Source organism: Zea mays, chromosome 9, assembly GCF_902167145.1.
Source record: "Zea mays cultivar B73 chromosome 9, Zm-B73-REFERENCE-NAM-5.0, whole genome shotgun sequence".
Taxonomy (NCBI): Eukaryota; Viridiplantae; Streptophyta; class Magnoliopsida; order Poales; family Poaceae; genus Zea; species Zea mays.
This window is the reverse complement of record NC_050104.1, coordinates 145,485,028-145,511,779: the sequence shown is the minus strand read 5'-3', so window position 1 is coordinate 145,511,779 and position 26,752 is coordinate 145,485,028. Positions and strand designations below refer to the sequence as shown.

The 26,752-nt window shown below is 42.9% G+C and overlaps 2 protein-coding genes across 2 annotated transcripts; both read left to right on the top strand.

Annotated features, from left to right (window-relative positions):
• Positions 1-17,112: 17,112 nt before the first annotated feature.
• LOC100193447 (uncharacterized) lies at positions 17,113-20,796 on the top strand. The gene is made up of 13 exons (NM_001138565.1): positions 17,113-17,194; positions 17,325-17,432; positions 17,542-17,628; positions 18,288-18,375; positions 19,016-19,107; positions 19,190-19,254; positions 19,334-19,422; positions 19,524-19,601; positions 19,718-19,811; positions 19,892-19,958; positions 20,044-20,107; positions 20,206-20,246; positions 20,329-20,796. The coding sequence occupies exons 2-13, from the start codon at positions 17,337-17,339 to the stop codon at positions 20,518-20,520; spliced, it is 1,053 nt and encodes a 350-aa protein (NP_001132037.1). The 5' UTR covers positions 17,113-17,194; positions 17,325-17,336; the 3' UTR covers positions 20,521-20,796.
• A 2,467-nt stretch (positions 20,797-23,263) lies between these two features.
• LOC103639310 (uncharacterized) lies at positions 23,264-24,404 on the top strand. Its single transcript, XM_020544207.1, has 3 exons — positions 23,264-23,299; positions 23,395-23,596; positions 23,676-24,404. Exons 2-3 carry the CDS (start codon positions 23,574-23,576, stop codon positions 24,202-24,204), a joined length of 552 nt encoding a protein of 183 aa, XP_020399796.1. The 5' UTR covers positions 23,264-23,299; positions 23,395-23,573; the 3' UTR covers positions 24,205-24,404.
• The last annotated feature ends 2,348 nt before the right edge of the window (positions 24,405-26,752 follow it).

Sequence of the window (26,752 nt, the reverse complement as noted above, 5' to 3'; positions counted from 1 at the left end):
ATGATCTCTTTGATGTTTCACATGAAACCTTTCGATTTTTGTTTGTTAGTGAAATCGGCATCTAACAATTGTGCCACATATGTTTTTTTGGCAGTGATGATAATGTTGACATGAATCTGGAGGATATGATGGTTATGGAAGCAATTTGGCGTTCCATTCAGGTTAATGGACATCAACTATTTTGCAAGATGTGTGCAGTTCATAAATTATTATTAGATTATGATTAGTCATTGACCTATACGCCTGACTATATGTTCTCACCTCATGGAAGCCTTGCTTCTGTTCTGCATGGTATATTCCCCTCTTTACATCATCACTTTTGTTAGCCAACTAATGAATGAAATAGTTGAGTGATTTTCTGTGATATTGGGGCATACTTTATGCAAACATTTATAAAAGGGACAGACACTTTAATTAAGAATTGGATGGGATCAGATCTTTACCTTTAATGCTAGTATAGCACAATCCTTCAAAGAAATGTTTGAAATGCCAACTTCAAAGTGCAATTAGTTGGGAGAAAAAAGGTTCATGTCTCCATTTCTACATACTGTTTTATAAATTTACACTCACTGGCTTAAGTCTCCCGCGGCACATGCACGGTCTTATGACACAACCACTGCCTTTTTAATATAAAATGGTCATTAGCTGTTAAAGTTTACTGTGATGCCCTTAGTCTAGTGATAAAATGGAGTTCAGCTGATCAGGTACAAAGGAGCCCCTGAAGTGGAAAGTCAGGTTCAAAATTGCACTTGGAATTGCTAAAGGGCTGCTTTATCTACATGAAGGCTGCCATCGCCGCATAATTCACAGGGACATCAAGGCATCTAATATCCTTCTAACTGAAGACTACCAACCTCAGGTATGTTCTACTCTTAGGTTACACTGATCATGCCATTATGTGATCATCATGGATGTCAAGAATTACAGTTTTGCTCCCACCTTATACAGATATCAGATTTTGGGCTTGCAAAGTGGCTCCCTGACAAATTGACCCATCATGTTGTGTATCCCATTGAAGGCACATTCGAGTGAGCCTGGCTGTATCTTGGTCATGCTTTCATAGTCAACATATAGCGTTGTAGTTGTTTTAACTTGAACCTCACATTTGCTCTATTTTTCTTGTCATGACATTTGCAGCGAGCGTCTATGCGTTCGAGTTACTAGGACATGGGACTTCTATGATCCTGGAGATGATAAAAAACTTCTGCATTCTGATCTTGTACTGCTCGATGAGGAGGTATAACACACATTTTCCTTATATGCTTCAATCCTTGCTTGCTTATGCTGGGAGAGGGTGGCTGTTGTTGGTCCTCCTTAATATAAGTGAGTAAAATATTATTGCAAATAAAAGTCATAGAAACGCAGACTATAACCCACTAACAGGCACAATACTACCGTATAGTCATGAGATCAGATAGCTAAGAAGCAACTTTTCACAATACATTTGAGGTTCTGTAATGTTACCTTTGCTTATCCCTACAAATACTATGCACATTGCCTTCTGTATTCCTCTAGGTTTTTACCACTTCTTCCCTGTCTGCAAAGTACAGACGAAGAAATGTAATGCGTGTAACTACCTCTCTACGTGTTAGCAGGGTGCCCTAGGTCTCTTGAAACTATTTTTGTTCTGTATATAAACTGGGTCAGTTGCTATTTTCCTTTTAGGCGGCTCCTTTGCTGTGTTTTATTGTTACAAATAAAAAAACCCATCATTTAAGCTTTATAGGAGAGGAAATAACAGGCCTAAATGTCAAGGCAGGTAGCAGTCCTTGGGTTAGCTTTGTAATGGGGAATATATGTATTTGCTGACATACTATGTCTTAACACTAAATTAACTGAGCCATACTATTGTAACATCCTCCATTCCAAAGTTTTTCTTTATGTCTCCAGGCTAAATAGGTATGTGGCACTATTTGGTGAATTTAGTCATGTAAGTATTTTTTAGACAAATGATAGCTATTCAACATATGCAATTGTTCTGTAAATAGAGGCACATTAAGTAGTTCTATGTTTTTGTCTCAGTTCTATTAGCTCATACAAAAGATAATCGAGAATATCATAATTCACTATATTGGTGTTTTAAATAAGACCTTATATGGAGTAATGGAGTTTGTACATGCTACAAAGGCTCATGACCTTCCAAAGAGCACGAGCAATGTCAATGGAGGGTGGTGCTTCAGGATCTGCAGCTGTGATTGACTCTGCTATGGCAGAAGCTGGTGCAGTTGACCCTGACTTAGCGTTGGGTGTGTTTTCTCTTATGTTTGCAGCTTCTACCTAACCGACAATTACTGAATGATTTACTGAAGATCGTTCAGTAATTACTGGCTGGGTGAAGCTTCACATAGGGTGGCGAATAACATGTGTGTGTGTGTGTTCTGGCTGTCCAATAGATTGTATCATCCAGCATCACATCTTCACATAACTCAAAAATGTTGCTAATTGATTTTCTTCGCTTCACTTGTTTTCTTTTGTATTAATACTTATACTATTTCAATTCATTTCTTTTATCAACCTCATTATCTAACATTCCCATACTCTGTTTATATGCAGCACTTCAAATGAGTAAGGTGTTTGAAGAGAGAACGTTTGTGTCATGTATCCTTAATTCGGTATGTATTATTCTTAAACTAATGGCATACAGGTACATTTTAGCTGCAGCTTCAATAATTTATTGGCCCTTTTATGTGTAAAATAACAGCTTCCTGGTGTTGATCCCAATGATCCATCTGTTAAAGGTCTCTGTATTTACGAATCTTGACTAGTCTAGTAATGTATGTATGTGGAAATATGAAGGTTTCTTTATTTCTCTTCTTAAACAGCAAGAGAAGAAGGAAGACAAGTCAGACAAAACAGAAGACGAGAAGAACTGATGTAGCCATGTTCATGCTTCCACTGTTGAAATGCATATTTAGCATAGCTTGCTCAGCTCCTATCTGTTGTTTCAATGTTGATTTAAAAGAAGAGCTGGTAGTTGTGGGCTTTTGAACAATAGCTGGAGTGATATGAAACATTAGTGAATAGTTATGGGCTTTTGAACTGCTTCAAGCCGGAGTGATGTCGCTGTGGTGTTTTTGTGACTGATCATCTCTGGAGCTTTTGTGAATGATCTAGCTAGCTATATGTAAATGATCTAGTTGTGAATGATATTATAATTGTGGTGCTTTTGTGAATATATAATTGTGGTGCTTTTGTGTTTATGTGATGGATCTATGACTGTGGTATACTGATTAACTGTGTATGTCTTTATGATTTGTGTATAAAAATCTGTGATTTGTGGTGCTTAATAAAATGTATATTTTTATTAATAACAACTGTAAAAAGGGCGATTTTCTGTTGGTTGCTAAATATATAGTATGACGACTTACGGTTGGTTGCTAAATCTATAGTACAGCAACCCACAGTTGGTCGCTAAATATACAATATTAGCAATGGACGGTCGGTCGCTAAAAAGATGTCGGTCGCTAAAGCCTTTAGCGACGGCACTTACAGCGACCATCCTTATGGGTCGCTAAAAGTTTTTAGCGACCAACCGTAGGTCGCTGAAGGTCGTTTTAGCAACCAACCGTAGGTCGCTGTAAGTGAACCGTCGTGTAGTGGTTAGACTCATTTGATACCTTAGGAGTTTTCTTCTTAGGCAATCTTGCATGGGTTGATTGCCTAGAGCTAGATGTCTCACCCTTATACATAAAAGCATGGTTAGGGCCAGAGTGAGACTTCCTAGAATGAATTCTCCTAATTTTGCTCTCGGGATAACCGGCAGGGTACAAAATGTAACCCTCGTTATCCTGAGGCATGGGAGCCTTGCCCTTAATAAAATTAGACAATCTTTTAGGAGGGGCATTAAGTTTGACATTGTCCCCCTTTTGGAAACCAATGCCATCCTTGATGTCAGGGTGTCTCCCACTATAGAGCATGCTTCTAGCAAATTTAAATTTCTCATTTTCTAAGTCATGCTCACTAATCTTAGCATTAAGTTGAGCTATGTGATCATTTTGTTTCTTAATTAAAGCTAAGTGATCATGGATAGCATCAACATTAATGTCTCTACATCTAGTACAAATGGAAGTATGTTCAACGGTAGATGTAGAGGGTTTGCAAGATTTTAATTCTACAACCTTAGCATGCAATATATCATTTTTACTTCTAAGGTCGGAAATGAAAGCATTGCAAACATCTAATTCTTTAGCCTTAGCAAGCAATTTTTCATTTTCAATCCTAAGGCTAGCACTTAGCAAACATCTAATTCTTTAGCCTTAGCAAGCAATTCTTTAGCCTTAGCAAGCATATTTCATTTTCAATATATCACTTCGGTTGTCCCTTGCTCTCTTTGTTTGAACCCTTTTCTTAGTCTTTTTATTGGCTTATTGTGAACCTTTGGCACCTGTAGAACTTATAGACTAGAGCAAACTAGTTAGTCCAATTATTTGAGTTGGGCAATTCAACCACCAAAATCAATTAGGAAATAGGTGTAAGCCTAGTTCCCTTTTAGACGGTTCAATAAAGTGCGGTCGGTGAGTAAGGACCTTCACCTTTTTCCTCTTCGGCGCAGGCTCGCTTGGAGCAGCTGAAGCATCATCTTTCCCGGAAATTGCACCTTTTTTTTGCCCCCGTAACGGGTAGCGGTAGTCAGGGTACATGAACCCAATAGCATCGAAAACTCGGTTGAGTCTCTTCTTTTTTCGGCTTCCGAAGGCCGCTGATAGTGCATTATCTTCTGTTTTCGAGTACGGCCCAAGCAGTTCATCACTTGTAGCTTCGACACTCTTCAGCCAATCATCGTCTGGCTCGTCAAACTGGTCTCCAAATCTGAAGGTGTATTTTAGTCGAACCAAACCACCTTCGGGGGGGTTGTTGATAGTTTCCTTTAGCATCTCCCAGTTGGCTACCAATGGCCATATCCTGTAGGACACATGCTCTTGAACTAAGTCCCTTGTCCTGATGAAGGAGCAGACTATGCCGAAGGCCTTTCGTCATTCTTCGGCTGCTTCATCAATTTCCATCTTCGGCTTCCGGAGGCCGAAGCGTTACCAGATAGGGCGCATGATAATCTCCTTAATATCTTCTCGTGCCTTTAAATCATTTTTCACATAGAACCATTCCTTCATCCAATCCCCGAGCCATCGCTTTCGGAAAGTCAGCACAGAGCAGCTTGACTCAGAGCGGGCAATGAAGCTATAGCAGCCAAAGTTGTTGTGATACTTGAGAGCACCTAGAGGGGGGGGTGAATAGGTGATCCTGTAACACTTAAAACTTAGGCCACAAAAACTTGGTTAAGTGTTAGCACAATAACCGCCAAGTGGCTAGAGAGGAATCTTCAACAAAACACAATAACCAACAAGATCAATCACAGAGATGGCACGGTGGTTATCCCGTGGTTCGGCCAAGACCAACGCTTGCCTACTCCACGTTGTGGCGTCCCAACGGACGAGGGTTGCAATCAACCCCTCTCAAGCGGTCCAAAGACCCACTTGAATACCACGGTGTTTTGCTTGCTTTTTCTCAATCCCGTTTGCGAGGAATCTCCACAACTTGGAGCCTCTCGCCCTTACACTTGAAATTCACAAAGAACACGGAGCAAGGGAGGGATTAGCAACGCACACAAGACACAAGAATCAGAGTGTCAATACGCACACAAGTCGCAACAAGAGCTCGCAACACAACTCAATGAGTTCACAACTCCACTAGAGCTCTATATGCTATCACAATGAAACGAATGCGTAAAATCGATGTCTTGGTGCTTAGGAATGTTGTAGGACTGCTTGGTGTTTAGGAATGTTGTAGGACTGCTTGGTGTTTAGGAATGTTGTAGGACTGCTTGGTGTTTAGGAATGTTGTAGGACTGCTTGGTGTTTAGGAATGTTGTAGGACTGCTTGGTGTACTCCTCCATGCGCCTAGGGGTCCCTTTTATAGCCCCAAGGCAGCTAGGAGCCGTTGAGAGCAATCTAGGAAGGCTGATCTTGCCTTCTGTCGACTGGCGCACCGGACAGTCCGGTGCACACCGGACACTGTCCGGTGCCCGATTTCCTTCCATAAACGGCGCAGTCGACCGTTGGCAGCCAGAGAGCCGTTGGCGCACCGGACATGTCCGGTGCACACCGGATAGACCGGTGCCCCCTTCTAGCCGTTGGTCTGGCCACGTGTCCCGCGCAGATCGCGCGGCCGACCGTTGGCCCTGCCGACCGTTGGCTCACCGGACAGTCCGGTGCACACCAGACAGTCCGGTGAATTATAGCCGTACGTCAACGATGAATTCCCGAGAGCGATGAGTTCGCCTGTGAACGGCCCACCGGACAGTCCGGTGCACCACCGGACAGTCCGGTGAATTATAGCCGTACACCGCCATCGAAGTCCCGAGAGCAGCCACTTTGCTCGAGCCAGCCTGGCGCACCGGACACTGTCCGGTGCACCACCGGACAGTCCGGTGCACCCAGACTGAGCAGTCTTTGGCTGCTCGAGCCATCTCTTCTCCAACTCAATTTTTTTCTGTTTCCAGCACTTAGACACAATACATTAGTCCATAAAACAATGTACTAAGTCTGAGAAACATACCTTTATCCTTGATTTGTACTTTGTCCACCTTTTTACACTTAGGCACTTGTGTTGGACACTAAACCACCAAAATACTTAGAAATGGCCCAAGGGCACATTTCCCTTTCAATCTCCCCCTTTTTGGTGATTTATGCCAACACAACATAAAGCAAGTGGAACAAGTACAAAATCACTCCAAATAAGAACTCGAATTATTTTGATTCAAATTTGACATATATGGATCACTCTTTGCCACCACTTGGTTTGTTTTTGCAAATCAAATTCAAATTTCTATCTCTAAGTCAAACACACATGTTAAGACATAAAGAGAGTCATTCCAAGAGAAATTGATTCAAGATTTCAAAAACTCCCCTTTTTCCCATAATCAATACTTCTCCCCACAAGAAGCCAACTTTTGACAAGAGAGACAATAAAAGAGTTTTGACAAACCAAAAGCTCTATTCTACTATTTTCAAAATCTCTCAAGTGGTAGCTGATCCATTTATCGCTTTGACCTTTATTTTCTCCCCCTTTGGCATCAAGCACCAAAACAGGGTCAATCTTGGCCCTTTAACCCCATTGCCTCACCAAAATCTTCAAATAAGAGCAATTGGGCAATAAGAGTATAAAGATGAACTTGGAAAAGTTACTCTTTTCATCGGAGTGCAGTGGAAGTCTTGCATGGTCCAAGTCCACCTTTTCCCTTTCAATCCTCCTTGAAGACTAAAACAACCAAACTCAAGTACATGGTTAGTCTCAAAGGGTCAAGTTGTAGCACAGCTCCCCCTAACTATGTGCATTACTTGCAAAAGGGACTTGTGAGGTCCAGGGAGTGTTTGTACAACTTGAGCACCACAATAAGCAGCAAAATGCAAAATGAACATGATCAAAGGCATAAACACATGTATGCTACAATTCAATCCAAGTTCCGCGAATCTAAGATATTGAGCTCACTACGCAGCCTGCAAAAGGTCTTCTCATCTAGAGGCTTGGTAAAGATATCGGCTAGCTGGTTCTCGGTGCTAACATGAAACACTTTGATATCCCCCTTTTGCTGGTGGTCTCTCAAAAAGTGATGCCGGATGTCAATGTGCTTTGTGCGGCTGTGCTCAACAGGATTTTCCGCTATTCGGATAGCACTCTCATTGTCACATAGGAGTGGGACTTTGCTCAGATTGTAGCCAAAGTCTCGGAGGGTTTGCCTCATCCAAAGTAGTTGCGCGCAACACTATCCTGCGGCAACATACTCGGCCTCAGCGGTGGATAGGGCAACGGAGGTTTGTTTCTTAGAGTTCCATGACACCAGGGACCTTCCTAAGAATTGGCACGTCCCCGATGTACTCTTCCTATCGACCTTACATCCAGCATAGTCGGAATCCGAGTACCCAATCAAGTCAAAGTTAGACCCCTTTGGATACCAGATCCCGAAGCAAGGCGTAGCGACTAAATATCTAAGAATTCGCTTCACGGCCACTAAGTGACATTCCTTAGGATCGGATTGAAATCTAGCGCACATGCATACGCTAAGCATAATATCCGGTCTACTAGCACACAAATAAAGCAACGAACCTATCATGGATCGGTATGCTTTTTGATCAACGGACTTACCTCCTTTGTTGAGGTCGGTGTGTCCGTCAGTTCCCATCGGCGTCTTTGCGGGCTTGGCGTCCTTCATCCCAAACCGCTTTAACAAATCTTGTGTGTACTTCGTTTGGGAGATGAAGGTGCCGTCCTTGAGTTGCTTCACTTGGAACCCAAGGAAGTAGTTCAACTCGCCCATCATCGACATCTCGAATTTCTGCGTCATCACCCTGCTAAACTCTTCACAAGACTTTTGCTTAGTAGAACCAAATATTATGTCATCGACATAAATTTGGCACACAAAAAGATCACCATTGCAAGTCTTAGTAAAAAGAGTTGGATCGGCTTTCCCGACCTTGAAAGCATTAGCAATAAAAAATTCTCTAAGGCATTCATACCATGCTCTTGGGGCTTGCTTAAGTCCATAGAGCGCCTTAGAGAGCTTACACACGTGGTCGGGGTACCGTTCATCCTCGAAGCCAGGGGGTTGCTCCACGTACACCTCCTCTTTGATCGGCCCGTTGAGGAAAGCGCTCTTCACATCCATTTGGTACAACCTGAAAGAATGGTGAGCGGCATATGCTAGCAGGATACGAATTGATTCTAGCCTAGCCACAGGAGCAAATGTCTCCTCAAAGTCCAAACCTGCGACTTGGGCATAACCTTTTGCCACAAGTCGAGCCTTGTTCCTCATCACCACCCTGTGCTCGTCCTGTTTGTTGCGGAACACCCACTTGGTTCCCACAACGTTTTGCTTGGGACGAGGCACCAGTGTCCAAACTTCATTGCGCTTGAAATTGTTGAGTTCCTCCTGCATGGCCAACACCCAGTCCGGATCTAGCAAGGCCTCTTCTACCCTGAAAGGCTCAATAGAAGAGACAAAGGAGTAATGCTCACAAAAATTAACTAATCTCGAGCGAGTAGTTACTCCCTTGCTGATATCACCCAATATTTGGTCGACGGGATGATCCCTTTGGATCGTCGCTCGAACTTGGGTTGGAGGTGCCTGAGGTGCTTCTTCCTCTTCAACTTGAACATCCTGTGCTCCCCCTTGATCATGCGCCTCCACTTGAGGTACCTGTTCGTCATCTTGGGTTGGGGGATACACCATAGTTGAGGAAGACGGTTGATCTTGCTCCAATTGTTCCTGAGGCCGTACATCTCCAATCGCCATGGTGCGTATCGCTGCCGTTGGAACGTCTTCTTCATCTACATCATCAAGATCAACAACTTGCTCTCTTGGAGAGCCATTAGTCTCATCAAATACAACGTCGCTAGAGACTTCAACCAAACCCGATGATTTGTTGAAGACCCTATACGCTTTGTATTTGAATCATAACCTAATAAAAATCCTTCTACAGCTTTGGGAGCAAATTTGGAATTCCTACCCTTCTTTACTAGAATGTAGCATTTACTCCCAAATACACGAAAGTACGATACATTGGGTTTATTACCAGTTAGCAGTTCGTATGAGGTCTTCTTGAGGAGGCGGTGAAGATAGTCCCTGTTGATGGCGTGGCAAGCCGTGTTCACGGCTTCCGACCAAAAACACTCGGGGGTCTTGAACTCTCCAAGCATAGTCCTTGACATATCAATGAGCGTCCTGTTCTTCCTCTCTACCACACCATTTTGCTGAGGTGTGTAGGGAGCGGAGAACTCGTGCTTGATCCCCTCCTCCTCAATGAACTCCTCCACTTGAAGATTCTTGAATTCGGACCCGTTGTCGCTCCTTATCTTCTTCACCTTGAGCTCAAACTCATTTTGAGCTCTCCTTAGGAAGCACTTGAGGGTCCCTTGGGTTTCAGACTTATCCTGCAAAAAGAACACCCAAGTGAAGCGGGAAAAGTCATCAACAATAACTAGACCATACTTACTTCCTCCTATGCTCAGATAGGCGACGGGTCCGAAGAGGTCCATATGCAGCAGCTCCAGAGGTCTTGACGTGGTCATCACATTCTTGCTGTGATGTCTCCTCCCAGTTGTTTACCTGCTTGACAAGCTGCACAAGGTCTATCTTTTTCGAAATGAACATTGGTTAGACCTATCACGCGTTCTCCCTTTAGAAGCTTGTGGAGGTTCTTCATCCCCACATGTGCTAAGCGGCGATGCCACAACCAGCCCATGCAAGTCTTAGCCATTAAGCATGCATCTAGACCGGCCTCTTCTTTTGCAAAATCAACTAAGTAAAGTTTGTCGTCTAGTACACCCTTAAAAGCTAGTGAACCATCACATCTTCTAAAGACAGACACATCTACATTTGTAAATAAACAATTATATCCCATATTACATAATTGACTGACAGATAGTAAATTATATCCAAGAGACTCAACTAAAAACACATTAGAGATAGAGTGCTCATTAGATATTGCAATCTTGCCTAAACCTTTCACCTTGCCTTGGTTCCCATCACCGAATATGATTGAATCTTGGGAATCCTTATTCTTGACGTAGGAGGTGAACATCTTCTTCTCCCCCGTCATATGGTTTGTGCATCTGCTGTCGATAATCCAGCTTGAGCCCCCGGATGCATAAACCTGCAAGGCAAATTTAGGCTTGGGTCTTAGGTACCCAACTCTTGTTGGGTCCTACAAGGTTAGTCACGATTTCCTTAGGGACCCAAATGCAAGTTTTATCACCCTTGCATTTTGCCCCTAATTTCCTAGCCACTATCTTCCTATCCTTTCTACAAATAGCAAAGGAAGCATTTAAAGCATGATAAATTGTAGAGGGACCATTCATAACTCTTCTAGGAACATGAACAATATTCTTCCTAGGCACATGATGAACATTTTTCCTAGGCATATCTCTACCATGCATATAGGAAGAACTAGGAGCAAACATAGCATACGAGTCATGTGAATCAAAAGCATTGCAATTCCTATGAGACTGTCTTCTATTATTGTACATAAAAGCATGGTTCTTTTTAGTGCTACTTGCCATAGGGGCCTTCCCTTTCTCCTTGGTGGAGATGGGAGCCTTATGGCTTGTTATGTCCTTGGCTTCCCTCTTGAAGCCAAGTCCATCCTTAATGGAGGGGTGTCTACCAATCATGTAGGCATCCCTTGCAAATTTTAGTTTATCGAAATTACTTTTGCTAGTCTTAAGTTGGGCATTGAGACTAGCCAATTCATCGTTTAACTTTGCAATAGAAGCTATGTGTTCACTACAAGCATCAATATCAAAATCTTTACATCTATTGCAAATAACAACATTTTCTACACAAGTTGTTGATTTACTAACTATTTTCAACTTAGCATTCAAATCATCATTAATGTTCCTTAAGCTAGAAATTGTCTCATGGCACGAAGATAATTCACATGAAAGCATTTCATTTCTTTTGACTTCTAAAGCATGAGATTTTTGTGCTTCTATAAATTTGTCATGTTCTTCATACAATAAATCTTCTTGTTTTTCTAGAAGCCTATTCTTATCATTCAAGGCATCAATTAATTCATTAATTTTATCTACCTTGGTTCTATCTAGGCCCTTAAATAGACATGAATAATCTATTTCATCCTCATCACTAGATTCATCCTCACTTGAAGAAGCATAAGTAGAGTCTTGAGTACATACCTTCTTCTCCCTTGCCATAAGGCATGTGTGATGTTCGTTGGGGAAGAGGGATGATTTGTTGAAGGCGGTGGCGGCGAGTCTTTCATTGTCGGAGTCAGACGAGGAGCAATCCGAATCCCACTCCTTGCCAAGATGAGCCTCGCCCTTTGCCTTCTTATAGTTTTTCTTCTTCTCCCTCTTGTTCCCTTGATCCTGATCACTATCATTGTCGGGACAGTTAGCAATAAAATGACCAAGCTTACCGCATTTGAAGCATGAGCGCTTCCCTTTGACTTTGGTCTTGCTTGGCTGTCCCTTGCGACCTTTAAGCGCCGTCTTGAATCTCTTGATGATGAGGGCCATCTCTTCATCATTAAGTCCAGCCGCCTCGATTTGTGCCACCTTGCTAGGTAGCGCCTCCTTGCTTCTTGTTGCCTTGAGAGCAAAGGGTTGCAGCTCGTTGATCGGACCATTCAAAGCGTCGTCCACGTACCTTGCCTCCTTGATCATCATCCGCCCGCTCACAAATTTTCCAAGGACTTCTTCGGGCGACATTTTGGTGTACCTGGGATTCTCACGAATATTATTCACCAAATGAGGATCAAGAACGGTAAAGGACCTTAGCATCAGTCGGACGACGTCGTGGTCCGTCCATCGCGTGCTTCCGTAGCTCCTTATTTTGTTGATAAGGGTCTTGAGCCGGTTGTATGTTTGAGTTGGCTCCTCGCCCCTTATCATCGCGAACCGTCTAAGCTCGCCCTCCACCAACTCCATTTTGGTGAGCAAGGTGACGTCGTTCCCTTCATGAGAAATCTTGAGGGTGTCCCAGATCTGCTTGGCGTTATCCAAGCCGCTCACTTTGTGATATTCATCCCTGCACAATGAAGCTAGAAGAACAATAGTAGCTTGTGCATTCTTATGAATTTGCTCATTAATGAACATGGGACTATCCGAACTATCAAAGTGCATTCCACTCTCTACAATCTCCCATATACTAGGATGGAGAGAGAATAGGTGACTACGCATTTTGTGGCTCCAAAATCCGTAGTCCTCTCTATCAAAATGAGGAGGTTTACCAAGTGGAATAGATAATAAATGAGCATTTGCACTTTGAGGAATACGAGAGTAGTCAAAAGAAAAGTTCGAATTGACCGGTTTCCTTCTCTCGTAGTCGTTGTGGTCGTCGTCCTTTTGGGAGGAAGTAGACTCATCGCTGTCGTCGTAGTAGACGATCTCCTTGATGTGCCTCGTCTTCTTCTTCTTCCCTTCCTTCCGTCTATGGCCCGAGCCGGAGTCGGTAGGCTTGTCGTCCTTCGACTCGTTGACGAAGGATTCCTTCTCTTTATCGTTGATCACGATACCCTTCCCCTTAGGATCCATCTCTTCGGGCGGTTAGTCCCTCTGTGAAGAGCACGGCTCTGATACCAATTGAGAGCACCTAGAGGGGGGGTGAATAGGTGATCCTGTAACACTTAAAACTTAGGCCACAAAAACTTGGTTAAGTGTTAGCACAATAACCGCCAAGTGGCTAGAGAGGAATCTTCAACAAAACACAATAACCAACAAGATCAATCACAGAGATGGCACGGTGGTTATCCCGTGGTTCGGCCAAGACCAACGCTTGCCTACTCCACGTTGTGGCGTCCCAACGGACGAGGGTTGCAATCAACCCCTCTCAAGCGGTCCAAAGACCCACTTGAATACCACGGTGTTTTGCTTGCTTTTTCTCAATCCCGTTTGCGAGGAATCTCCACAACTTGGAGCCTCTCGCCCTTACACTTGACATTCACAAAGAACACGGAGCAAGGGAGGGATTAGCAACGCACACAAGACACAAGAATCAGAGTGTCAATACGCACACAAGTCGCAACAAGAGCTCGCAACACAACTCAATGAGTTCACAACTCCACTAGAGCTCTATATGCTATCACAATGAAACGAATGCGCAAAATCGATGTCTTGGTGCTTAGGAATGTTGTAGGACTGCTTGGTGTTTAGGAATGTTGTAGGATTGCTTGGTGTTTAGGAATGTTGTAGGACTGCTTGGTGTACTCCTCCATGCGCCTAGGGGTCCCTTTTATAGCCCCAAGGCAGCTAGGAGCCGTTGAGAGCAATCTAGGAAGGTTGATCTTGCCTTCTGTCGACTGGCGCACCGGACAATCCGGTGCACACCGGACACTGTCCGGTGCCCGATTTCCTTCCATAAACGGCGCAGTCGACCGTTGGCAGCCAGAGAGCCGTTGGCGCACCGGACATGTCCGGTGCACACCGGACAGACCGGTGCCCCCTTCTAGCCGTTGGTCTGGCCACGTGTCCCGCGTAGATCGCGCGGCCGACCGTTGGCCCTGCCGACCGTTGGCTCACCGGACAGTCCGGTGCACACCGGACAGTCCGGTGAATTATAGCCGTACCGACGATGAATTCCCGAGAGCGATGAGTTCGCCTGTGAACGGCCCACCGGACAGTCCGGTGCACCACCGGACAGTCCGGTGAATTATAGCCGTACACCGCCGTCGAAGTCCCGAGAGCAGCCACTTTGCTCGAGCCAGCCTGGCGCACCGGACACTGTCCGGTGCACCACCGGACAGTCCGGTGCACCCAGACTGAGCAATCTTTGGCTGCTCGAGCCATCTCTTCTCCAACTCGATTTTTTTCTGTTTCCAGCACTTAGACACAATACATTAGTCCATAAAACAATGTACTAAGTCTGAGAAACATACCTTTATCCTTGATTTGTACTTTGTCCACCTTTTTACACTTAGGCACTTGTGTTGGACACTAAACCACCAAAATACTTAGAAATGGCCCAAGGGCACATTTCCCTTTCAATACTGCTCTTTACCCCAGGGCTTCGTCTCATATAAAAGTTCGTGCATGCTACAGAAACTTTTAGCATTTGGCTCCAAGCCTTGACTCCTCACAGCCCATACGAAGACTCCCATCCTTATAATGGCTTCGGGAGTAATCTGGTGAAGAAAAATCTGGAATATCTTCAAAACCTCAACCACAAAACTGTTTAGAGGGAACCGAAGCCCAGCCTTGAAGAAGCTTCGGAAGATCACAACTTCATTTTCCTCGGGAGTAGGACAAGTCTTGTCTCCGTTGTCAGCTCTCACAATAGACATATCCCGAAAATATCTCCCCCTCATATTGTCAGGATGGCTCTGTTTAATAGTTGATTTCCCAAAAACTGCATGGCTTGGTCGCCAAGGTCGATCTTCGGAGTCTTCCCCGCCGCTTTCCACATCATAACTATCACTATCACCAGTATCTTCAGATAAACCTTCTAAAATCTCCCTAGTAATCTTCATCGTATTCGTCTTTGCTATTGACTCAAGAAAATCAAGATTCTTTTCCTCAGAAAGGCTCAGCTTTGTTTCAGCAACAGCTTTTTTATCTTCAGACATCTTCGGAAATGCTAAAAAACTGCTCTCAAAGTCGAAGCTTAAAAAACTTAAAAAGCCAAGCAAGTGTTGGTGCGCAAAGAACTAAAAGTTGAGTAAGCAAGAGCAGATGGCAAAAAAGCGTGCCAAATGAGCTCGTGGTGCGCTCTTATTTATACGCCTAGTGCGTTGAAAATTGGAAGGCCCCACTTGTCAGTGACTGTTGCTATTCTAGCAAAGGGAAGGTGTCTTTTCGGACCTTCGGCTTAGGGCCTTCGTCCATGTCGCAATCTGAATTTATCATTCTAACAAATTAATATTGCGAGGGGCTACTGTTGGGGGCCTTCGGCTTCCGAAGGTCCTCAAAAACATGATTTAACAATGTTTCTGGAGTATAATACGTGGACAGGTATCTTCGGATTCGAATCAGTACCACAGTGGGAGAAGCACAAAGAATACAAAGGTTGATGTAGCGCCGAAGCTGTGAGCAGGAGAGCTTCGGCATGATAGAAGAAAAGGAAACCGACTTAAAGATGAAAAGGCTATTTAGACCTCGATGGATTACTATAGAGTTATTTGTGGATGTAAAGGGCATGGGTGTAATTTTACATGGGCTGCGTCCCGTGCCTATAAATAGATGAACAGTGCTCCCGTACTGTTCACGTTGACTTGGCATTTGCTTTTGCGTCACGCTTGTACTTTTGCCTTCTTTCAAGCCGAAGGTACATTTATAATTTGTTATCATTTCTATTTTTCCATAATAATAAAAATAGAAATGAGTTAATAATAATATTTAAGTGTTTATGTTATTATTTATACTTTGTATGAATCCTTCTTCATTATTTGTTGCACTGATGAAGGTATGTCCTTCATAACCTTTGTCCAAGATTCATTATATCCTGAGGGAAATAATACTTCGAATGACGAAGGACTTTTAACGTTTAACAATTTCTGTGTTGCCTTGTCCTTAAGCCGAAGCATTTAAGGACAAGTCCCAGCAACACGCTTGGTGCGGAATCATACAAAGATAGCACCATGATTATGCAGCTCCGGAGGGACAACTTTACCCTATGGGCTATTTCTGAGAATTAGGTCGGGTCGGGCTAGCCCTACCCAAGCCCATTGTATTTCGGGTCAAACAGGCTCAGGTCGTACAGTGTTAGCCCAAAGAGTAAAAACAATGATATAGCTCGGCTCATATATTTGAATCACATAAAATCTAGATATTACAACCACATAAAATCTATAACTTAATAAATTTAAAATATTAAACAACATCATTTGTCCAATAAAAATTATATATTACAACCATATAAAATTCAGAGCTTACTAAATTAAATAATACATGCTTCTTTGGACTGGCCCAATCCAAGTACACCCATGCATCTGGGCCAGGCTACCCGGCCTACTGTCCCAAGAAGCTCTATCCATATTGCCAGCACTAGGCGAGACCGTGCGCCAGATCGCGCCGCGGCCGCGCTCGTGAATCTCAGGACCCGCCGCCGTCCCACAGAAGTCAATGCCTCGAGGCCCCACCTGGCAGCCACACGATCCCCTCTGAGCCGATGGCCAAACACTCCAAAATCGTCCTCGTTGCGTACCTAACGCCCGCCTAATCGCGGCAGTAAACAAAGACGGGTGCGGGACGGGCGCACAGGTCCGGGCGCGCTGCGCTGTCGCCATCGATCGCACGCGGCACCCGTTGTGTTGTTGGAATCTCGCGCGCGGGGGCACAGGCACCAGCAGCTTTGCTTCCATTGGAAGCGCAAATGTCTGCTCCATCCTCCGCCTCATCGCCCCCTGCACGGTCACGGATTACTGGTTTCTTATTGCCACCAGATCGAAAAGGGGGGAGGAATTAAATTGTGGAGTCGGGTGGTGAGATCTGATTTATAGATTATTTGATTAGCCCGGTTGGTAGCAGCAGTCGGTGGTGGTGGTGGTAGTGGTGCAAGAGCAAGACCCTGACCGACGGCCTCTGCCTCCTTGCATCTCTGTTCGGGTTTGTGAAGCGCGGGCTCTATAAATACGACTCAGATCTGAGAGGCCTTCTCCTCGTCCGCCCCAGTCTAATCCGATTCAAACCGCCCGTTCCCCGTGTCCGTGCCAAGCAAGCCGAGCCCAACCCCCAAGAGCCAGCTGCTCGGTGAGTGCCGCGCCCCGTCGCCTCCTCACGCTTCGTTGCTTGCAATCAACGCGATCGTCTGGTCTCGTCTTGTTCCAGTGTGTCATTTCTCTCTGACGGGTGAGATTTGGTTTGGATCTGGTCGGACCAGGTGCTCCACGCGATGGCGCAGAAGGAGACTAATGGCAGCAACGGCGATCACATCTCCACCCGCCCGCCGCCGACCCCCTCGCCCCTCCGCTTCTCCAAGTTCTTTCAGGTGAGAGCGTGATCTCGACTCTGGATCTCTATTTCACTCACCGTTAGACATGGGCTTGTTCGCGTGTTCCGAATCCTGATTTTTGGTGCCCAATTGCTGTTTGATCCAGGCTAACCTGCGGATCCTGGTCACTGGTGGGGCGGGCTTCATCGGCTCGCACCTCGTAGACAAGCTCATGGAGAACGAGAAGCACGAGGTACGTGCGCCCCGGACGAGATCCCGTATCATTTCGTTGCTTGTTTTGCGGGATCGGGCTGTTGGGCCGAATCCATTTTGATGGTGTCCGTCTAGATCTACTCAGCCGGTCCAGATCCCCACGTGAAAGGGACGTTAGTCGGAGATAATTGTGCCAGATGTCCGGGGTGCAAGCTTTCTAGTTACATTTTGCATCACGTGGGACAGTTGCTGTATAGAACTTTAGCTGGAAGCTTTGCTCGAGTGGGTACTTGTGTGGATCTGGTTGCTAATGTAGTAGTGTGAGAGGTCACTGAACTGAGTGAGATCTAGCGGGACTGCTTGTCTGCTTGTATTACTTTGTAGAGCTTAAGCTAATTAGCTAAAGCATTGCTATCGTCCTGAATGTTTGTTTCATGGATCTGATTGGGAATTTGAGAAATCACAGAGATCTAGTGTCAATGCTTTAGAGGTCTTGTTTACTGGTACTTCATTTTCAGCTTGCTGATATAATTTCTGGAAACCATGACGAATGCCATTGGGATAATTACTGATGAGTTGTTTCATGCTACACTTGGTTTGTGGGGTTGAGCAACCATTGAATTCTAGGGTCTATGCTATCATGCTATGGGTCTTGTCTTGCAGACATTTTGGATGTTGACTTTGTTCTTTTACGTTCAGGTCATTGTTGCTGATAACTTTTTCACTGGTTCAAAAGACAACCTGAAGAAGTGGATTGGCCACCCAAGATTTGAGCTCATCCGTCATGGTAAATAACTAGTTAGCTATGCACATTTAAGATATTTTAAGTCTTCTCTTTCAGAGGATCCTGAAAGTTATGAACCCTGGATAGTCAATGATAAATAAACTGCTATGTTTATGTTGTCTCCGTGCTTGTCCTAATAAGTCCTATGTTGTTTGTTCAATGCCATTAATAGTTTCTAAATTATTATTGAAGTCCCAGACTACTATATTCTCCTACTTTGGTGTCTGTGTTTATCTTCGTCTTTTGAAAGGGTTAGTTTTCTAAATCATGGTCAGTCAATGCAATTGAAGTACCACATTTATTGTATCATATAGTCAATGTATTTTCTGAGTTGTCTGTTGAATGAATTTCCTTTCTTCTGCTCTTAATTGACCATTTACTATTGATTTGTAACTTACTGTTGGCAACTCATATTTGGAGTGCAAACATGTCATTCAAGTTAATTTCTGACACTGGTGGTGTAACTTCATTGCTGATCATTAAAATGTAACGATGGAACAGATAATACACTCAAATAATTAGTTTTATGTCCTCATGCGAAATCAGTCTAACAGATCACTCTTCTCAGTTGTTTCTTTTTAAATAATATGTGCCTCCTCATGAGTTAGGCACTTATTCTGTAAATTCTTTCTATTTGTTTTAGATGTCACCGAGCCGCTTCTTGTGGAAGTTGACCAAATCTATCACCTTGCTTGCCCTGCTTCACCAATCTTCTACAAGCACAACCCTGTTAAGGTATGCTAGATCTCTGTTACATGAGAGGTGGTATATTTTCATAGTTTTTCCTGATATTGGTGTTTGTGATTGTCTGTAACAGACCATCAAGACAAATGTTATTGGTACCCTGAACATGCTAGGACTTGCAAAGAGAGTTGGAGCTAGGTCATTGTTCATCATGCCATTGATTCTTCCAGCGCCTCATGTGAAAAACTCAATTACAGAATTTATTTTTGAATTGCAGGATTTTGTTGACATCAACCTCTGAAGTTTATGGTGATCCACTTGAGCATCCTCAAACTGAGGCCTACTGGGGCAATGTTAACCCGATTGGTAAATTTGTTCATCTGAAAATTGAAATTTATTTGCTTTGGTTTTTCATAAATTATCTTTCAAGTTCTCTTACAATTTTTATTTAACTTTTTTTCTATCAGGTGTTAGGAGTTGTTATGATGAGGGTAAGCGTGTAGCAGAGACGCTGATGTTCGACTATCACAGGCAGCATGGCATTGGTAACACTTCATCTTTCACTTAAACTTCAATATTAGTAGCTCATAGCCCTCTTTGTTATGTGATAACTCTGGGCTTATGATTTTTTATTAACAGTATTTATCATCTATGTCTGTAGAAATCCGGATTGCCAGGATTTTCAACACCTATGGGCCTAGGATGAACATTGATGATGGCCGTGTTGTTAGCAACTTCATTGCTCAGGCTGTGCGGTAATGCTTTGTTGAATGTCTTTTATTTTCTCCTCAGCTACTGCAGATAGATTGGCGGCTAATCTTTTCACAATCTTTAGCGGTGAGCCCCTGACTGTCCAGAGGCCAGGAACACAGACTAGGAGTTTCTGCTATGTTGCCGATATGGTTTGTCTTCCACTGCATTCTCAATTGGTTTGTTGTTGGTCAGAAGACTGTCAGTGCACTATATCAACTATGCCATTCATTGCAGGTTGATGGTCTTATTAAGCTGATGAATGGAAACAAGACTGGACCGATTAACTTGGGGAACCCAGGTAAATTCAATCTGTGTTTTCGTATGTACATTCCTGTGGTAACCAAGTTGGGTCCCATCTTCTTCAGTTCTTCTAAATGGTTGTAACTTGTGCCGCAGGTGAATTCACCATGCTGGAACTTGCTGAGAATGTGAAGGAGGCAAGTTGGATTCTATATAATAGCAATGTTTTCTTCTTCCTAAATCTTGACAGATCACTAACGTGCCCATTTAACTTTGCAGTTGATCAACCCAGATGTGACAGTGACGATGACCGAGAACACTCCTGATGATCCCCGCCAGAGGAAGCCGGACATCACAAAGGCGAAGGAAGTTCTGGGATGGGAGCCCAAGATCGTCCTGCGGGACGGCTTGGTGCTCATGGAGGATGATTTCCGGGAGCGCCTGACCGTGCCCAAGAAAACCAAGGCCTAAATTGCCCTGCAGTTGGGGAAGAATATCCACACGGGGAAGCATACTCATAGTCGGGCTCGTCATTATTTGTGGCCACATTTCATTACGGAATTTGAGTTCCAATAAACTTAATATTCCTTTGTCGTTCACCTTGAAGGATTGTATTATTAGAATTTTCATACAGGGCTGGCCATTCGAGTCTCTGCCTACGCAGATCTTGTGGTACTTGTGTTTGTAGCCAATGTGTGAGTAAAAGTCGATTATAGCAATGTTGATGCCATTTTGGGCTTATTGTTCGCTCCTTTTTGCTGCTTGAGCTGAGACAAGTCTCGATCCAATGAGAGCGGTACTGACTGTGTGGAGGCGCCATTTCCCATTTGGTATCGATCGGTCTGGTCCTAATAATGGCCTGTCGACCTGCTGACCGATCGGGCGTTGGATGGTTGGTACCAGCATGAACCGTTACCAGTCAGATTTAACCACGTGGATTGTTCATACATGTGTCACGTTAGCTGTCTGTTTCCAAACCATTTGAAGTCTAAAAGATTCAAAGAAAATAAAAAAACTAAAAAATTCAAGAAAATATTTATGAATCATGGATTTTTAGCTCCAGAAATTATGTAATTTTGTATGGCTTATAAATTATATAATTTCTATTTGATTTTATAAATAATGTAGTTTTTATTTGTTCAACTATGTACTCGAATATTTTTAAATTTTTAATTAAACGTTGTGTTTTATTTTAATTAAAAATCTATACAAAATATTGACGGTAAAATCTATCTACTCGATGGTAGATAATGACTATCGATAGTCCGTAACTGATGTGTTGTTGGGCGCACTAAAATAATTTACACTAAGGGCTAGTTTGTGAACCCCGTTTTCCCATGGGATTTTCATTTTCCCAAGGAAAATTAGTTCATTTTCCCTTGGAAAAATAGGAATCCCATGGGAAAATGTAGTTCCCAAACTAGCCCTAAAACCAGTCCACTACCAGACTTTATGGTTGGGCGTTTTTCCATTATGATATGAATAGACGTGGTTCGGCGCTTTTCCGACGAGAAGCCACGACCAGCAGAAGAAGCTGCAAGGGAAGTTTAGGCGTAGAAACACAGCTCATGCCGTGGAACGACTGAACCATCTTTACCCTTTCGCGACAGACTTTCCTTTCCCTGTACTCCTTTGTTCCCGTCTTTTTCCTGTCTTAAGGTATTTGTCTAAGTTAAAGTTTTATAACTTTGACCACTAATATCTAAAAAAATAATTATTTTAAAATTAAAGAAATTATATATTGTGCTAGCTGTTTTAATAATAAATATAATTGTTTTATTTTTATTTATTCAATTTTTATGAATATTTTATTATTAATAGTTAAAGTTTTAAAACTTTAATTTAGGACAAACCTTGGTGACCATACAGAACAGATGGAGTATATATAGAGAAATAGGTGAAATACTCTTTCCTTCTAATTTATAATTTGTTTCACCTTTTTATCTCAAATTTTGCCTAATCGTCTTATTGAAAAATCAAAATTATTATTTGATTTTTATTGTGATATATTGATATTGTTTAACATATAATATACTTTAAGTTTGACTTGGTTTTTTTTATCGCTTTTTAATAGGACTAGTCGATCAAACTTGGCAAAAAAAATGAGTAAATTATGATTTGGGAGTTGGGACGGAGGGAATAACATGTTCCAGATATGGAAGAAATAACAATCTTTTTTATTCATTCACATGCAGGGTCCACAAATATAGGAATGGGGTTTTATCAAATCCACTACACACCCATTTCTATGTTTGAAAATTTGTTTTCTCAATCCTCTTAACACATGGAATTGAGGTGATGCTTGAGTGTCTACAAAAAAAATATATCAAAGATTTAGCAAACAAAAGTAGCTAAAAGCTGACAAAAAAAGTTGCCATAAATTTGGTAAAACAAGCATACGATGTTATTAAATCTTGATAGAAAACCAAATAGTAATAAAAAAATTTAACTTGTCCAAGTTTTGTGATTAATAAATTTTAATCATTGACCAATCCTGCTTTGAATCCGATGAGTTGCTCCTAGCACAGAGACGACAGATTTGACTGACTGCCAGTTAGGCCGTTACACCTCCGTGGTGTCGACCCGCATCCGTCTCACGCCGTCACGCGTCGGTCGCGTGATCCAACCAATAGAGACGAGAACAACCAACAAGTCTCTTCCCCATGGGGTGGAGCCGTGGAGCAGATCCGCTGTTAAACCACGAGCAAGGAATGATCCAACGCTTCTGTTCCAAGCAAAGCAACCACGGCACGTGCGCCGCCCGCTACGTGACCAACTAATACGGTCTCCAGCAGCGTCCCCTAAATTTCGTCCCCTAAAAGAATATTCTCTGTCCTTTATAGAACACTCTAAAAGATTCTGTCCTCTATATATTCTCCGTCTCCAGCAGCGTCCTCTAAATTCCATTCCCTAAAGCTACAGTGTTAACAGATTCACATTTTCCATTTCTTTTTCATTTTTTTGTTTTCTTCGCATTTCACGCTACATAAATGATACGTAAAAATTGTATTTTTGAATTTTGAAAGTAATAAATTCGAATTGTCAATATTAATTACATTGCTTGTTTTGTTGTTGTGTAATTGTTGTCGATAACACTCCACATAGTATAATATCGTTGCCAAAATATGTTTTCAAATGGACAAGCTTGCACCGTAAGCCAGTACTCTTCTTCGAGAAGCCATAGCCTAGCTTCCCTTGCACGACAACCGCATGACTTCTATCCGAAGCGTACTTCCTCTATAAATACCGAGTGAGCCTTCCATACTTCACTCAACCTTGCCTTTACAAACTCCACAACCATGAATCCCTACTTAGAAAACAATTTTCTTGTCCGGTTGATGGAAGAAATGGAAGAGGAAGAAGAAGAGTTGCAGTTGGCGAGGCACATGGTCAATAGGAGGCGACGTGCACGCAATGAGCGTCGTCATGGTGGTTCGATTCTAGGGCGTGTTAGGATTCATCGTGATCACATGAGCGGCGATGCAAGAATCTGAGCGGACTACTTTGGAGCGAACCCTGTGTACATGGATGCTCAATTTCGTCGGAGGTATTTACAATTAACACATTCTTTTTTACCATGTACATAACTTCATGACCCCTATTATGACACATGAATTGTATGGTAGGTTCCGCATGCGTCGCCATGTCTTTGAGCGCCTTGTTGATGTTGTGCAACAAGTGGATCCTTATTTTATTCAGCGTCCAAATTGTGCGGGTGAGATTGGTCTTTCTGCTCTACAGAAAGTTGTTGCTGCTGTTCGAATCCTTGCTTACGGTATTCCGGCTGATGCCGTTGACGAATACGTACGCATTGGGGAATCTACTGCTCATGAGGCATTGAAACACTTTTGCACGGCCGTCCAAACCGCGTTTGCTCCGTATTATCTTCGTGCACCAAATGCAGAAGATATCGCACGCCTTCTCCAAGTTGGCGAGTCACGTGGGTTTCCTGGTATGCTTGGTAGTGTTGATTGCATGCATTGGGAGTGGCGTAACTGCGGAGTGCTGGCAGACACAACTCAAGGTTCAATGGAAGAGCGCAACGACTTCGTCAATCAAAGGTACAACCAACTGAAAGACCGCAACAAATATACTCAGCTTCAGGTAGATCTGATACACCATCACTGGGCGCGACATGGAGCCGGAGTGGCATAGGATGCAATGAAACAAGTTCTGTCATGGCTGTTATTATCTACTGTCGAACTGTCTTTGTTTACTTTACATTGTAGTACTGTCTGTGTTAGTGTCATGTCTGTTCTTATCAAGTGTGTGTACTGTCTGTCTTAGTGTCGAACTGTCGTAGTGTCTCATGGTGCTGTTTGAATTCAATAACAAGGAGTACTACTGTCATGCAACCACATGTGTGTACAAATGTAAAACAAAAACTACACCAACCTCACAGTTAATGAAACCAAATAGTTCAACACATATAGTAAAACATTCAGGTACAAACCATGACAAATAGTTCAAAACAAATACTTGAAAACAAATAGTTCAAAGAAGACCTAAAAAAATCTGGTACAAACCAGATTAGGGTCTGACGACAGCAAGCTCACAGAAACAAGTCCGACTACGCCTCATTCATAAATGACAAACAAACATATTAAGTAAGGAACCATCACTGCCCAGATGAAGTAGACCCAGTAACCCTTGCCAGTATCTCTTGTTGCTTGGCTTCATAGTACTTGCGGAGTAGAGGGTTACATTTGCTCAAATCCATGCTTAAGATCATTATCTCCTCTTCCTTGTCCTCCTTTAGTTTCTGCCTTTCAAGCCTTAATTTCTCTAGGTTCAACTTCTTCTTTTCTAGGAGCAATTTCTGCCTCTCATTTCTGTTCATTGAATCCAACTTCTTTTCCTCAGTTGTAACAGTTGTTTTGTACACTGACAGGCGCTCCAAAGAAAGATCTCCCATGCGTGTCATGAACTCAGAATCTGATGAAGATGTGTCCACAGATTTAGTCCTCTTTGCCTTCTCCTTAGAAGAATCTCGACCAAGTGGCCTCTTCGATGTGAAGCTTGATGGTACAGATTCTTCTGCATCCACATCGACAGTGTTAGAATGTGTGGGATTAGCGTTGGCTTGCTGATGTTGTTGACCCATGTGGTTGTCCATCCATTTTGGTTGGTCCTTAAGAATGGCCCAACAGTGTAAAAAGTGGAAAGGCTTCTTCTCAATTGCTGCAAACCTAGAAGCTGCCAGTGATGTCTGCCACATAAAAGAAATGGTTACAACAGGAACATACTAACAAACCTCTAAATAGTGATGTAAAATTTTAACATGAAAGATGTACCTTGTCTGCGTCACTGAGTCCACTAGGATTCTATCGGAGGACTGCCATCATGTATCCAGCAAAAGTGGAACACTGTGTTTTTATAGTATCCCATCTACTCATCAAAGATTTTGTGGACCTTTCTGGCAATGTTCCACGTCTTGAGTTGTATGCTTCAGTAATTCTACTCCAAAATCCTTGACGTTTCTGCCCTGTGTTAATAATGGGATCGCAACTAACAGCAAGCCATGCATGGCATACCCTTGTGTCCTCTTCAGCAGTGAAGTTTGCTAGCTTAGTTCTTTGAGTTGGCTTTTTAGTAACAGCTGGTGTTCTTGAGCCCTCGGGTTGCCCATCAACTGGAAATTCAGAATGTTGTGTTCCGATAGGCTGCTCGTCAATCTGGCTAAGGAAGCTTCCATATTGAGACATCACCTGGTTCCAATCACTCCCCATTCTATGCAATAGAGGCAGATCAAACATGATATAAATGAGCATGTAGTGAACATGTAAACATGGTATAAAGTAAGGCAAACATAGTCCAACAAAACACAATAATTATTGTAGTAACTGAACCGGTTTCAGTTTACATAGACCAGAACATTTAAATCCCCCAAAAGCATGATCATACCAACCGACAAGTAATCCTGAACATAGACCTGAACATACTACAATACTTCTACTTAAGTTAAACCTAGAACACTAGTACGGATATGTGTCGTCGGTTGAGTAGTCACGACCATCGTCGTAGCCCACAAGGTCTTCATAGTTAATTGGTGACTCTTCGTCTATCAGTAGGTCGTCTTCTGAACCATCTTCTATCAGAAGGTCCTTGAAAGTGCATTCATCCCTTTTGTGATTTTGGTGATTTGGATAACAACACATTTAAAGGTCTAACGAGTTTGCTAAGTGTTGAACAGGAAATTCAGTATGATGAACATACTTGAATAGTGTATAATGATCAGTGAACAAGGTTCAACACAAGGTCAAATAACCAGTGAGACAATGCAAATGGATATAATATGGTCTCTATATTGGTTTGAATATATGGACAAGTCCTAAGAAATCACTATGCATAAATATGATCATAATAGAGGTTGAAGTGATTAAGAGGATTGGTCAAGCCAAAGTGAATAAGATATGAGGAATCATGAATTGGCTTGACCATATTACTATTAGTCCATATATGAATATATGAGAATCAAACTAGAGCTTGATTGATCTTAGCAGTTATATCTAGATGACATTCAAGCAAGGTTCACAATATTGAAGAAATGATTCTCTCAATGGATGCTCAATAGGATGTGACTCAAGAATGGCTTGATAGGGTGAAGATAGCAAGGAAAGGGCTTCGAGGAACTAAGCGAAGGTGAAGGCCAAGCGACGGCTTGTAGACCGAGGTACCATGGCTAAGGTGAAGAAGAGAGTAC